At 47.3% G+C, this 15,261-nt stretch overlaps 1 protein-coding gene across 1 annotated transcript in view; it reads right to left on the bottom strand.

Moving 5' to 3' along the window:
* VANGL1 (VANGL planar cell polarity protein 1) overlaps positions 1–15,261 on the bottom strand; it is a 53,152-nt gene that overhangs the window by 35,272 nt on the left and 2,619 nt on the right. Inside the window, exons 2-3 of the mRNA XM_014522975.2 lie at positions 12,676–12,802; positions 8,146–8,753 (exon numbers count right to left, since the gene is read on the bottom strand). Of these exons, the coding sequence (XP_014378461.1) occupies positions 8,146–8,753; positions 12,676–12,802 (735 nt within the window). The remainder of the gene's footprint in view (positions 1–8,145; positions 8,754–12,675; positions 12,803–15,261) is intronic.

Here is a 15,261-nt window from a genome sequence, read left to right as displayed (position 1 = left end):
ATTCCTTGGAGCCTCAGAACAGCAGAGACATCCTATACCTGAAGAAGGGTGATCGCACCCGAAAGCTTGCAAAGAACTTTTATTAGACTAACTGAGTAGTTGGAAAAAAGATATCACATCTACTCAAAGAACCTGGCCTCTCTCAAATGACAGTGTTAGAATTATGTTACAGCCATGATGGTTCAGGAATTATGTGAGAAGCAAGGATTTCTTGGGGTGATATCTTTATTGGACCAAATGCATAGTTGGAGCAGAATTAGACAAACTTTCAAATGTTTAACAAGACATTCTTGACTCTCTCTAATGACACATTTAATCAGCAACTGTACGTAATGGGAACTTGGTAATACAAGCCATCTTTTGTCACAAAGGCGTGTGGTGAGAGACGCACAAGGTTTTAAGGCAAAACAAAGAATGGCATTTAAGGTTTTGTCGTCAGAGTTAGGATTTCCATCCTACTACCTGCACCTGAACACTTGATATCACTGCATCTGAAGTAAGCTGTAGATCACAAAAGCTTATGCCTTTCTGAACCAGTTAGTCTTTAAAAGCACCATCCTGCAGGCCTGAATTCTCCATGAAAGGGCAATGAATGCTTCCTGAGAAGTTCCCAGATGTGCTGTGGTACACTGAGCAGAGGTGGGGGGAGAACAGAGCTGATAAGAACTGCATTGTGTGCGAGTGTGTTGGCTTAACGCTGAGATTACTCCCAGCCCTACCAAGACAAAGGCTCCAAGGCTCCTTGGGAATGCTCTGTGGAAGAGTGAACGGGCACCTAAACCCACTCAGGATCCTCAGTGCAACTGCAGAACAGTCTGCATTTACCTGGCAGGCAAAATACTATGACCAAAGTAATGCAATTAAAATGGCACTGTGTAGTGCTGGGTGAATCCTTGTCTGCATGTGGACAGGACTACCTACAAGAGCTTCATAGTTAGCTTCCCACTTGCCCACTTCCAGTGGGAGGATCTCAGCTACACACCGACTTTATGGAAGTGGGAGATTCCTCCGCAGCTTGCTTCTCTGGCTGTACAGCTGAAGGCAAGGGAAACTCAGGGGCATGTGAACTGAACCCTAAGCCTCCAAGCTTGGGCCTGCACATAGGATGCCTACCAAAAAATTTGGAAGCATCTGAAGTCCCAGGCTGAAAAGTTGTGGTGGAGGATACTTGCTAGTAGTAGGGCCACAGAAGGTTCTTAAATGACTGAAAAGAGTTGGAACTGATCTGGCCGATTTGGCTAATTTGATCTGTGGAACAAAAAAAAAAAAAAAAAAAAAAAATTCCTTAAAAAAGAATTCCATTTAACAACATGTTCTCAGCCTGTAAGACTTGCTGCCTCAGGAAGTCTGCAACTCAAATACTAAACTGGACAGACTCATAGTTAATAACAGAAACAGGTAGTTACAGACCAAGCTTAAAAAAGGTAAAGCAAACCATTAGCTGCATGGCAAAGATTTATCACTGCCTGGGGGTTGGAAGGAAACACCACCTACAGAGGAACAACCCATTGCCTAGATGCATCAAGGGCCTTCCAGCTTGATGGTGGCAACCCCTCCAGCAAAGAGACACAACATCAAACTTCATGGGCTGGTGTTCTGACTCAAAGCAGTAAAACCTATGCTGGAGAACGTGGGGGTAAGAGAAGGGGGAGGATGAGGAGGGAAGTGGGGATACTGAAGAGACTGCAGTTCATGGGGACCTTGTTTTGAGAGCCTGGATGCAAAGACAGGCAGTTCTGTCGCATGTTGAGACAATGTTTGAGACAAACAAAAACAGGCCTAAAAGCCAAATTCAATTAAAATGCACCAAGTGTTCTTGCCAACTGGGAACACATCACCCTGGGTACTGGAGATGTCTGAGAGATGCCTGGTTTCAGCAAGCACAGGCACTCATGGAAAAGTTCAACTAGGCAGAACTGGATTTGAAAATAGCTTCCTATGCCCCCTGCCCCACCCCCACTTCCCCCTACTGATTTCCAGACAGACTTCCAGCTCCTCCCCCACACATGCTGGCAAACTATGACCACTAAGGCTGGTGAAGGGGCCTGGATACAAGAGGCAGCTTATCAAATCAGATCATTAAGCACTGAAAAAACCCTGATAAGTTTCACAAGTGCCTGGCTTGCTGTTTGTTTAACTTCCAGCCCTGGTGAAAGGAACTGATTGTGCTGCCTAAGTCAAATCAGAAGGTGTGTAAACTTCCTCATACACAGCTCTGACAGTGCACATTTGTCCTACTTTGCACTGCAATCTGTGAACAAAAAAAAAAGTGGACATTCACCATGTACTCTTGATAAAAAAGAATGTATCTTCTTCTGTAAAAGGTTAACCTCGGGCTTTCCATTAGATATGGTAACTGCATCTGCTGTTTCTGGTCATTACATGCACAATAGTATGTTACCTGCTAGTATTAGTGACTTCTGTAGGAAGCTTTGTGGGGAAAGCAAGGGTTGGCCATTCTGAGTTGGGGGGGTAGGAGTTCAGTCCCTAAGCAAGGGTTGGCCATTCTGAGTTGGGGGGGGAGGAGTTCAGTCACATTCAAATGACAATTGAGGAAAACTGTATCAGATGCTTAAACTGACCTTTCAGCAGCAGATCATATCCTGCATTTGCAGAAAAATGAGTAAGGATCCGATAGGCATTTTCTGCAGCCACGATGCTACTTATGCAAATACTAAAGCATCTCTCAATTACAGACAGCCCCAAAACACATGTAACAGACTACAAGTGCCACAGCCAGATTCATCCCGATCTTGGTTCGATGAGGAGATACTGGGTATGAACAGGCACTCATTTCTATGTTGCAAATCTGTCAGAAATTTGCAGCACTTTGGAGGGACAGTGGCGGGGGGAAGGGTGGGGAAGGGAAATCAATCAAGTCATAGACAGGAGTGTGCAGGCATTCCAGCCTGTGTACATCCCCTCTTGCCTGATCCCCTCACCTGCCCCAGACCCATGTTACCCTGGCCTGGGGAAGGCATGGGAAGCAGCTGCTGTTCGACTTCTCCAGGTCCTCCAGAGGAGTCAAGCAGCCAGGAAGCATACAGGCTTTCATTCTACATGAGTAATTTGCACACAGAAGAGATCTTGGTTGAAAGAAGAAGTTCATCATGTTTCTTAAGGGAGAAATGGCACAAAAGCCTGCACACTCCCAGTTTATTGTAGGAAATGGCACACCTCCTGCTACATATGTAATGTCTGCTCCATGCCCATTGGCAGACTCCTTTCAGAAGTAACTTGCTGCAAAGGTGAAACCACTTCCCAACAGCTGACAACAGCTGACAACACTTCCCAGTTCCAGCTGAACTGGACTGAGAACAATGAACACCTGGATGTGCAATGCAACAAATAGGTCAGAGGAGTTGGTAACCAATCTATCCACCCCCTCTCCCAGTGAAACAAGGATTTATTTCTCTCTCACCCCCACCTCCGTTTCCTTCTGTTTCTGCATTCACTCCTACCATTTGCTTTCCCACCCACTCTCATGTTCCCAGATCATTTACTCATTTCTCATCAGCTCCCCTCACCCACATATTTTTGCTCAACTGTAATAGAAGTGGCCCTCAAACTCTTCCATGCCTTCTGCCATCACCAGCCTACAGCAAGTGCTGCTAACTTACAACATAAAATAGGGATAGAAACTAGCTGTGTGATCCTTTAGTCCAACTCCATCTCAGATGGTCCACTGCAAATCCCTACACACCTCCCAGTCGGAGAAAAATCCTAGCCCACGAGGATCTTAACTTGGGCAACTGAATCTGCTAAATGGGAATCTCCGACTTGGTCACGTCCTCAACATTTCATCCAGCCTTCCAGCAGGTCACTGGTTGGGGATGAAAGTAACCAAGCACTGTTCAGCTCTTGTTCAGGCCAGTTTCAGTTCACAGTTATGCCACTCATTCCAAGAGCCCTACACAGGCTTGTCCACACCAGCAGTTACAAGACTCGCATCTCTCTATTGCTGCTCTTTCGCTCTCCTCACACTGGCAGCCTCTCCAACCTTCTACTACTGATGTAAGGACTCTCTCTGCTACAGTCAGCTCTAGAGATCTCGCCTTTCTGTTTTGAAGCAGCCACAACAAGACTTGGCTCTTCTCTAACACTTTCAACACAGATCAAAGCCAGAGCAGTCATTGTTTTCTCTAATTTGTAAATGGGGAAACTGAGTCACAGAGGGGAAAGTGCCTTGCCCAAAATGATCTGGCAGGTAGGGGCAAACCTAGGAACAGCACCCAGATCCCCAGAGCTTTGCACATTAGGTCACACTGGCTCCCAACCCAGAGATGGCTTTACTTTGCCTCCATGATACAACGCAGCCAAGCCTTTTGAGGTGTGGACATGAAGCCTCTATGAACTAAAGCTGTATGGTAGGAGGTTTTGAAATGACTGACCTTCCAACTTTTCCTGTACCTACAAAACATTTCTAACTGGCTGTAAGCTTTTCATTTACATTATAATTTGGTTGTTTTTTGGGGGTGGGGGAGAAGAGGGTAGATACCAGCTTCACTGCCTGATTGTCTGTGCAAAGAGCCACACTCAATGGAGTCTGGGTACAAGATGAAGCACTGCTGCACTACCAACAGGTGATGCTCCCCACTTTCACTCTTGGCCTTTACAAGAGCAAGTTCTCAATTGGGAACAGGTGCTTATGAACACTGCCCTTGCAGCTAAAGATTAGCACTAAAATGGGAGCAAACTATGTGCTCTTACTGTGTGGACTCAGTTTTGCAGCTGGTGGTTCCAGATGCTTTAAACTTAAACAAACAAGTTGCCAAGTGGTGGTGGGTACTCTGGAATGCTATGGTGTCCAGGATAAAAAAAAATAAATAAAAAAAAGAGTCAGCCACTGAGCAGTAAGAAGACACCTGTATTTGGAGAGATGCAAACAGCCGGGGGCCCCACGTGCCACAGGTTGCATGTCACATGGACCAACCCCCCTATTGCAGCAGGTACCTGCACAGGAACTCCTCCCCACTGCTGCAAATGACTCCATGTGGGTCTCCCCCACTGCTCTGCCATGCGTAAGGGCAGGCAATTATTTCAGACAGAGGGCTGCTTACAGAGTTCTGGCAAGCCGTTGAGGGCCACATGACAAGCAGCCAGGGGCAGATAAATATTAATTTTCTTAATTTTGGGGGGGGGACCCGCAGGCTGGATAGAATGGCCTGGAGGGCCACATCCGGCCCCCAGGCCACATTTTGCCCACCCCTGTGCTACACAGCCTTGACCTCTTCCTGAGCTCCCTGAACCGCCCTCTTGGGCAGATGCAGAATCTGGAAGCCAGAGGAAGGAGGGGGAGGCCTGGAGACTCCAGCTGTTGTTGTAGCTGGAGTGATAAGGGGAGCAGTGGCTGGGCAGGAGCCCCAAGGTGCTAAGCTACAGCAAAGCCTCGTCTTTTCACACTAACAGTAGAGATGCCACCACAAATTACTGGTCTAAGTCTGAGCCTTGCAATCAAATCCTCAGGGACTTATCTTTAGATAAACTGAAATGATAAATGCATGTACCTTGAAGGGAATACCACCAATTTGAATGAATTTCTTGACAGTGAGAAAAAAAAAATTGGGGAGGGGAGAGGGAAGGGGCAAGGAGACAAGGAAGATACATGGTTTGATGAGGTTATACCAGGGGTGGGCAAAACACAGCCCAGGGGCCGGATGCAGCCTGCCAGGCCATTCTATCTGGCCCGCGAGGCCCCTAAAAAAAATCTAGAAAATTAATATTAATCTGCCCTGAGCTGCCTGTCATGTGGCCCTCGATGGCTTGCCAAAACTCAGTAAGTGGCCCTCTGCCCAAAATAATTGCCTGTCCCTGGGTTATACTGGAACTCCAAATTCAGGCCAGTGTTACTGGTTTTGATAGGCAACATGCAATGGGATGGGAAATGTAGCTCTTCCCAGAGAGCCACTGAACCATGCAAAAAGAAGCGAGGTGGAGACAGATCATTTGATACAATGATAAGAGACAAAAGCCCCATTAAAATCTTGAAGCCCCAATCCTGTAGAGGTTCAAGCAGGTTCTCACCTTCAAGCACCATTTCAATGGGATCATTTGCCTGCTTAAAGCTAAGGATGCAAAGTCTTTGCAGGAGTGAGGCCTTCATATCACACTGGAACCAACCTGCCATGTATCACTATTTGGCCTGCCAGCAAACTCTCAGAAGCCGAGTTTCCACTTTTTAAACTTATGTTTTTAACTTTTTTTTTTATTTCTAGTAAAAAAAAAAAAAAAAAAAAAAAAAAAAGTGGATAGCCTATACCAACTTTAGATACAGATCTTGCCATCAGGACAGCAATTGCATCATTGCACCCTCAGGGCCTAAAGTACTAACATGCACTTCTCTCTATTGTGGCTCTGACAAAGGGAGCTGTTGCTTACAAAAAGCTTATCTCCAAATTACTCTGTAAGGTGTAATGTAGCCCTGCCTTCTACTTGATTTCAGGTTAACAAGGCTAACTCCCCCTCTGTCCAGCTGTTCTGGTTTTAGCCACTTGCTCCAACTTGAAAACCATTCCCCCCCCCCAAAAGTCACAGCATTCTGTGATCCAAGGTCACCCAGGCAGTGCTCCCATTCTGCTGGGAAAGGCCTTTCGGAGCTTTACAAACAAGACAAGTCCTATACCTCTCCCCTCCTCCCCTGAAGAGAGTCAGAAAAAGCAAGCCTCTGGTTGCTTGTTTTGCAGAGGAGAGGTATAGCCCACTCACTCTCACTGTGCTCCAAAGTCAGAGAGACAGCAGCACAGGCAGGAGCAAGGTCCAAAAGTCTCAAATCTCAGGCTCTTGCTCTAACCACTAAGCCTGCTTCAAAGCAATTCTACTGCTAAGCTAAGCGCTGCAAGAGACTGATTGCATATCCATATAAACAAGCCAACACTAATCAGTCCATCTGCAATAGATCAGTGTGTACCACGGGGGTTTGGACAGGATAAACAGAACAGCTGTTCCATGCAGTTGACAACTCCTCCCTTTTACACTTGAAGTCAGGTGGCTTTCCCCCTCCCCCTCCACCCACTCCAAAGCTTGGAAAACATCAACAGATCCCAGACTATCTGTTGCACAGGGCAAGGGAACCAGAGACCAGCTTCCCCTTTCCAAAGCATGCTAGCCATGTTCCTGGACCTTGGAGGGGCAAAAGCCCAGGAGAAGTAGGGTGTTGAATGGAACCCAAGAGCTCCCAGAGCACTCCCAGGTCTAGCAGTTCATTATGCACCCTTACAACATCAGAACAAATGTACCAGGCACCAACAAATGAAGCCACAGCCCCAAAAGTCAAATCAAAGCCAAACCATGCTGCCTCATTCCTGAAAACACAGCTAGAGCTACCAGGTGACATGTAGGGGGGGCATGTGCCTCCCCTAGGAGCGAGCGCTCCCGCTGGTAGGGGAGCACAGACGCCCGCCCCCCCCCCCCCCCCCCCCAAAACTGGCTCTGCTGCTGGGACCCCCCAGCAATTGGCCACTGGGGGAACCCCCAAGTCACCACGATGGGCCGCTGGAGGGACACCCCCCACCCCACACGCTCCCCCGGTCATGCCCAGCTAGTGCCCCTCCCCAGACTTGGGAGGCACCAGTCGCCCATACTAGAGCTCACATGTGGGAATGACTGTGGTTGACACAGAAGTATTTCTGAGTGCACGCCTTCAGCTTTCTCCAGAGAGAGCCAACTCTCTTAGAAGCCCTCCATGCCCCAGGTTACAGGCTTTGGGACTTGCACGTTGAGTTCAAAAAGGGTTCCCATCTAGTCGGCTGCTGATCCTATAGAATAAAAGGACACCCTTGTCCTGCCAATGACTACAATGATATTTGGGGGGTTTTGAGTCACTCTCAGCACCAGTTCTTTGTGTAAAGAGAAGAAAGGGGAAGCACAGATTGGATTTTAAAACACATAGGCATGAGTCTGAGGAAATCTGTTTCCAGTTCTGCTACTGACTCTTACCTCAGGATCAGTCACATGGCTTCCATACCCACCTGTGAAGAGGAGACCTTTCTCTCCTACCTCACAGAGCATCTGTAAGACTTAAAGTCAGCAATCTTTAAAATGACTCTGGGATGCTCAAGGAAGGAAACAAGAATCCAGCAAGCCCTCAGAAAGCCATGCTTTCTGAAAATTTCTAGACCTACCTCAGTTAGAGAAGTTAAAACCTACCTCAAGTGCCCCAGGCTGTAATATCGCGACTCTCCATCTGTTGACCGAACCACCTTGATGGTGAAGGTGGGCTGCAGCTGCCTCAGCTCCAGCAGCACGATGGCTAGGTAGTGAATGAAGAGAAGTGCATCCACCAAGGACACCGCATACTGCACTATGCCCTGGTAATTGGGGTCCTTGGAGTCCAAGATGCGGACACCATAGAAGAGCCAGTAGGAAAACACAAACAGGAAGATAAGGACCAGCAGGAGAGCCCGGAACACAAACACCCGCGGTATATCTGCCTTTGGCTGGCGGAAAAACAGGGCCCAGGTCCCAATCAGGAGAATAAGGAGTTTAAAAGCCACAGAGATGAACAATCCCTCACAGACAGTGCCACAAGGCTCCAGATCGTCCCGCCACAGGATCTGGGGTAACAGGATGAAGGCCACAGGGGTGAGGAAGACAAGGAGTCCGAGTACAGCTGCCACAGTTAATCCAAGGTAGCGTTTGCAGTCCAAACCAACGCTGTCCTCCAGATCCTTGCTGATCCTGGCGATGTCCTCCTGAGAAATGCTGTGCTCCGAGGTACCCGTGATAGCTGTGGTGGTTTCACCCCAGTTGTCATCCTGAAGGGAAGACAAAATAACCAGTCATGGAGTGCTGGCACTCTGCCTTTATCTGCTGAAGAGCTACAGGGCTGCCCAAGAGAACTGGAAGTTCATCTCAACTTAGCTCAACAGGAGGCCTGGATTCAAGTTATCCAGGCTGAATTATCAACCCCAACAGCCAGTGACAGTGGGGCAAACAGAGCAATCAAATCCAAAAAATCTTTACACTGTCTAGAACTACGATCTGCAAGCGCAGAACAGGGAGCTCAACTTTCCAAGGCTGTTTGCTGTACAGCACTCTAGTTCTTCCAAAGATTCCCAAATATTCAGCCTGTTCTAGCAGAGAGAACAGAAATCCCAGGTGTTCAAGTGTGCACACATTCACAAAGGGCATAGCAGATCCTGCCATACAAGTAGAGTGGGAGTGCAAGCCATGTTAATGAAACCTCAAAGTCAGATCTAGGGAAGCCTCTCAGGTATGGATTTCTTTAAGTGTGAAAAGCTAGTACCATTCCAGCCCACCAGCACTCCTGTAAGCTCACAGCAGAATCCACCCACAACAGAAACTCATCTCATTAGCTTGCTGCAAGCTAATCCCAACTGCTCTGGTGAAATCTACAGCTACCACAGAGCTGTGACAAACTGATTCACATTTGGAGGGCTCCACTGTATTTCCATTAGAGAAAGGCTGTAAATTAAAGATGACCAATCCACAGCACACATGCCAGAAGTGGCACAGCTGGAGTGATATGGGGCAGGTCAGGGATAAACCAGGAAACAGTGACAGATAAGGTAGGGAGCAGAAAGCAGAGCAGATCAGACAGGCATCAGAGAGGCATTCAGGGATAAGGAATGCAGCCAAAAAAGGTTGGTCCCCACTACTATAAATACACATTTGGAGCAACTCTGATTGATCTGGGTCAAACCCCAGGACAAGAACAGGCACTGCACAATCATTTACATGTGTTGCCCTTTCAAGCTGCATTGCTTCTCCTTCACCAAAGGAACGACAGCCTGCCTGGCTTGTCCCAGAGAGAAGAAAAAAAAAAAAAAGCACAGTAACCTTACAGATGCACACAGCTATGCCATTGAGGGGGGAGGAGGGGGAAGGAGCAGGACATTTCATCCCACATACTTCAGAGGGACAGTGGAATTTATGTCTGTAGGATCCCAGGACAAATGCAACATGTACTTACAGCCAGAAAGGTTGGGAACATTTTCACTGTAACTAGCAACTGAGCACACCCTGAAATATTTAAAGGCAGATAATTAAGGGTTTTGGCTTAATTTGTGGAACCCAACTGTGCTAGTGAGTTCTGGTATCACAGTATAGAAGGCTGTCTATCAGGAGCTGCTCAGCCTGAAGCCACATCCTCTGCAGCATGTTGACAGACAGTCCAATTTAACCATACAAAAAGGTTTCTGAAAGCTGGCCATAAAAGAATTCCAACTTCAGATAATTTCTGCAAGCTGTTATTCCTACCCCCACCCCCCATATGTATCTGCTTGGACACACCCACATTAGGTGAAGGTAGAGTTAAGCTGACATGTACAGATCTGACTTGGAGCTGCTGTTCAAGGAGTGATTCACACTTCTGAGGGCTCTTAATTTACCCTAGCGCCTTTTCAACTAGCATTAAAGAGCTTCTAGAGAGTGCACGTCACCAGCTTACTCCACTCTCCTCAGCAGCATCTCAAGCCTTTGTAGTTGGAGAGGTCATTAGTGTCCCACTGATTTTCTTTTGCAGAGGGATGCATTTTTGGAAAGCATGGCAGTGACTGATAAGGAGGGAGAAAGATACATGCAGACATCCTTTTTGGCTTCTGCTGCTGACTATGCTGACAAGAGACTTATTTATTTAAAGGAACCGCTTAGTTTTAAAAAAAAACTTAAGGTATGCCATCTTCTGAGGTCATACAGGGATGCCATTCTTGTTCGCTAACCATAAGTCCATAGCCTCATTGGGGCCATCAATCCACTGAGTCCTAAGCACTATTAATTTTCTCTCCTTTGGAGAGGACGGGTTATGAAAAACAAAGAGATTAACAAGAATCCTTGGAAAACGACTGGACCAAGACAGCCCAATAGCTCAAAATAGCTCCAGGAATTTAACTGCTGATGCACCCTGAGATGCTAGTATCTCCACAGCTTCAGGCAGGGAGTTTTGAAAAAAAAGGGAGACGGATGCACACACCAACCACAAACAGCATCTTGCATTAATTTCTGTGGTTTTTATCACTTTTCAGCACGAGAGAGGCCCTGAAAGAGGTAGTTACATTGGAGCTTGCTCTACAGTGAAAGGTAACACTACAGCACTCCCCTCTTTGCTAGTACCTTCCATTTGAGCCAAGCATTTTACACACCAATGAATTTGGAGACTTAGGGCTTCTCCTGTACTATGGGGGTGGCTACACAGAATTATCCTCATTTTGTAGATTGGGAAACATATGTCACCTCCCCTCTGCCACTGAGGATCATAGTAAATGGAGGCCCAAGACAAGCCTAGAACCAGGGAACCCTACTTCCTAACTTCAAGAGTGCTTCCAAGATGAGGGGGAAAATAACCAAATCACATTATCAGCAGTTCATACAGTCACACACAGCTACTGGGCTTGGTCTTTGGACTAAGGCACTGCTGGAATGACTCCAAGACATTGTTGTCAAGAGTTCTTCATGCTCAGAGACAGCTTTGCTCATGTAGAAATGTATTTATTCTGTCCCCTTCAGTTTTTGGATTTGCATGAAAGCAACTGTGAGAACTCCTAGCCCATTTTTGACCCACTTGAAATTATACTGGCCCTTGCTTCCAATTGGTGAGCTTGTAGATTATGAAAGTCACTATTTGGAGTGAGACAACATTTATGGATGCCTCTATTGTAACCACACTCGGACAACTGCAGAGGGTGCTCAACTGCTAGCACATGCCCAATGAAGACTCAACCGCTTCTGTGCGCAGAAACCATCTCTCACATATAGATACGCACACAAAACCCACCATGAAGCATGAAATGTATGCCACACCAAAACGCATTCAAAACCACAATGGTTTCTGAATAGTCTTAGTACATCAGCTGCTCTTTAAAGATCACCTCTCATGTCTGAGGAAACCTCAAAACTCCAGATGTGGAAGAGGCATCAATTCAAAACTAGAAGCGGTCTGAAAACAACATCTTGTTCCTTTTCTGACCAAAGGTCATTGGCCCTGCCATGTACTTTTTTTTTTTTTTTTTTGTTCTCCCTATTGCCTAGACTAGACTAGCTACCCATTCTTTCTTACCTGCCTTCCCAAGCCCTGGCCTCTCCAACATTTTCTTTTTTTACTCCTGGAAAGAAGCCTTCTTAAAAAAAATAGCATCTCTCCTGAGAGACAGAGGCAAAACGAGGGCGAAGGTGACCTGGACAGTAATCCTGGATTAGGCATAGGAAACAGCTGCTTTGGAAGGGCTTGGCATGGCTCAGAGGCAACTGAGTAAAAAGACCCCTTGTGTGGCTGGACAGGGCACCATGCTGCTGCAAATAAGACAAACCCAAGTTCCTGACCAGCACTGGAATGCTTGTGATGGACACAGAATTGAATAGTAAAGGTATAAGCCCTGTTGTACGAGGCCAGTTCCAGGTCACTTCATTGTGTTCTGCCCCTGTACAAACCTGCAGCCATTTAACTAAGAGAGCACTGCTCTCCACTCCCAATCCTAAATCACCTCACTAGGCTCTGGAAAACAGCAGCTTCAACTAGTGATGTGTCCCCTATGCATAGGGAATTTGCAAAGCAGTTTGAAGCTGTCCCTGCACAATTACAACAGCATCTGCAATGCTGAGGAGGGCACCCATAAAACAAACCAGCCTGATCACAAGTGAACAGATAGCATGTCACCCAGGACTCAGAGCATTGTCTGCCCTCCACCCATCTGCTGTGCCCACCCCCTTCCCATTCCTTACCTGGCCCTCTTCTGTCCGAGAAGCCTCATTCCCCAGCAGTGGCTCTGCAGGGGGTGTCTGGATGGTGACCGATTTCTCTGATCGACTGCCGTCTTTACTCCGTGGTGATTTGTGCCTGTCCCGGCTCCTTTTCCAGCAGGGCAAGAGGAGAAGAAGGTTACAGGGGGCTAGATCACCGAGAAACATCACCAACTCAGCCCTGGAGCAGGTGCTGTCACAGCCAAGGCATATTGTGCTCAAGCGATTTTGAATGACTCTAGCTCAGACAGCCACTGGCTTCCTCCCGGGAATGTTTAATTCTCAAAGCAAACACTGAGTAAGCATATCAGCAAGCAGCTTTTCATCTTTTCCCATCCTCTCAAGAGTGTTCTTCTGAGCCTTCCACAGGAGACCTGCCCTCTATACCCCATTTCATTACTTAAGCATACACACCCACTCTAACCTCACAGGACAGAACTCCACTTACAATACTTGCAGAAGGCTGGGTCACATGTTAGTGCCAACTCATTTGCAGACAGTTTCTAGAAACAGGGAGTTTGAGGAAGAGAACTTGTTCCCAGCAAGGGTTTGCATTTGCTTTTCCCACACGTGCCTCTTTACAAGCTTTAAACACCTTGATTCCAGGACCCACTCTAGAGTCTTCAAGGATCTGTGTTGGGGACTCGGAGCAGCCTCCTCACTTCCCCAAGGGCTTCTGGAGGAGTTCTATTGCTCAGGAAGCAAGATGTTTCAAGGGAATCACTCTTCTTCCAAAAGAAGACCAAAAGGGAATGGTGGTGTACCCCCTTCCTGTAACCCACCACTGGTCAAATCACTTGTCTAGGTGATATGAAATGCAGAGATGATTCCCTAGGTGGATTTTAACCACCACCCCCACGTCCCTGCCAAGCCAGGGCCCTAAAAACAGACTATTCAGGGGTAAGGACACTCATCATCTGTCCCCTCTGAAGTTGTGCTGCTCTTCACGCAACAATCAGGTAGAAGGAGGGACCCCGACTGGTGTGGTGTCTAGAGCATTAACCTGAGCTATGAGAGACATGGGTCTCCATACTTGCTACAAGGACTGTCTCTGTCTTTTACATTAGTCATTAGACAGAAATGCATGAACACCTTGGAGAAGTTGCTGGGACCCTGGACTCCTCTGGCTGCAGGACTACAGCCACACACACTCCCACCCTCTCTAGCCCCATGAATCTTCTATGCAAACTTGGCACTGCTTTAAAAGTTAGGATGGAAAATGTCCCACCACAGAGTAGCCTATGATTTGACAGGTTGGGCATCCTCTAGAATAGAAGAAAATGCAATTTGAGGCCCATTGGACACAGGAAGGAACTGACCCAGGGTGAATAATTTAACCACTAAGCAACTGTACGAAGGGGGTGCCCACCATTAAGAGACAGTGGCTGCCACAACCACATTTTAGGTGGGACCCAGTCCCCATATCCATAGGATTTCTCTCTCTCACATCGGAGATGGGCAGAGGATCATCATGTTACTGGGTCTCTGACAAACTCAGGTGTGACTGAGATGTCAGGCTGCTCAGTGCTGCTGGACTGAATTTTAAAGAAAAAAAGAAGAACAAGAATATAGAATTTAGGCACCAGCTGGGCAGGGGTTTTCAGTATCAGATCTGGGCCATTAAACACCACCAGAATTTTGCTTCAGGGGCCCAAACCCCTTTCCAGTGCTGGCCCTAGAGAATGGGAATCTTCAACCCTTCTTGCACGACAGAAATCATTCCAGGAAAGAGAGTTGGGGGGAAGACAGCAGCAAAAAGTTGTATGTGCAGTGGGGCAGCCACGCTGGAGGGAGAGGCCTGGAGAGTCAGTAACTCCATCCAGCATTACAGAGTCTCAGTTTCCTGACCTTAAATCAAGCATCTCATAAGTAGAAGTTGAGTTAAAGCAGACCAGTAATGCCAGGCAGTTTGGTCCCTGCAAAGCAGAGCTTTCCACAACATCCTAAGCTGAGGAAAACAGCCACTGATTTGGAAGTCTGAAGCTCCTGTTGACTACTGTCCAAGTCCAGGTTAAAACACCCCCACCCAGCTACACTAGAACTGCAAGTAGTATCAAAGGGACTAAGATATCCTTTATGGGGTTTGTTCAATTTTACTCAGACCCTGTACAACTTTTTCTTCTTAAGGAAAAAAAACGTGCCTCAAGATCTAGCGTCAAGATCTAGCAGACTGTGAAGTGGACGCCTACACGGTCAGGCGGGTGGCCAGCTGGCTTAGGGACTGCACCCAGAGAGTGGTGGCGGATGGTTCCTTCTCAGCCTGGAGGAGGCGGGCAGTGGGGTCCCACAGGGTTCGGTCCTCGGAATGATATTACTCAATATCTTCATCAGCGATTTGGACGACGGCGTGGAGAGCACCCTCTCCAAGTTCACTGATGATACCAAGTTATGGGGCAAAGTTAGTACACCGGAGGGCAGGGAGCAGATTCAGGCTGACCTGGACAGGTTGGATCAATGGGCAGAGAGAAATAGGATGCAAGTTAATAAAGATAAATGTAAAGTACTCCACCTGGGAAGGAGGAACCCCCAGCACACCTATAGGTTGGGGAGTGTCCTTCTCAGCAGCTC

This window comes from Alligator sinensis, unplaced genomic scaffold (assembly GCF_000455745.1).
Source record: "Alligator sinensis unplaced genomic scaffold, ASM45574v1 scaffold344_1, whole genome shotgun sequence".
Taxonomy (NCBI): Eukaryota; Metazoa; Chordata; order Crocodylia; family Alligatoridae; genus Alligator; species Alligator sinensis.
Note: the sequence above shows the minus strand (reverse complement) of the source record. Positions and strands in the feature narration are given on the sequence as shown.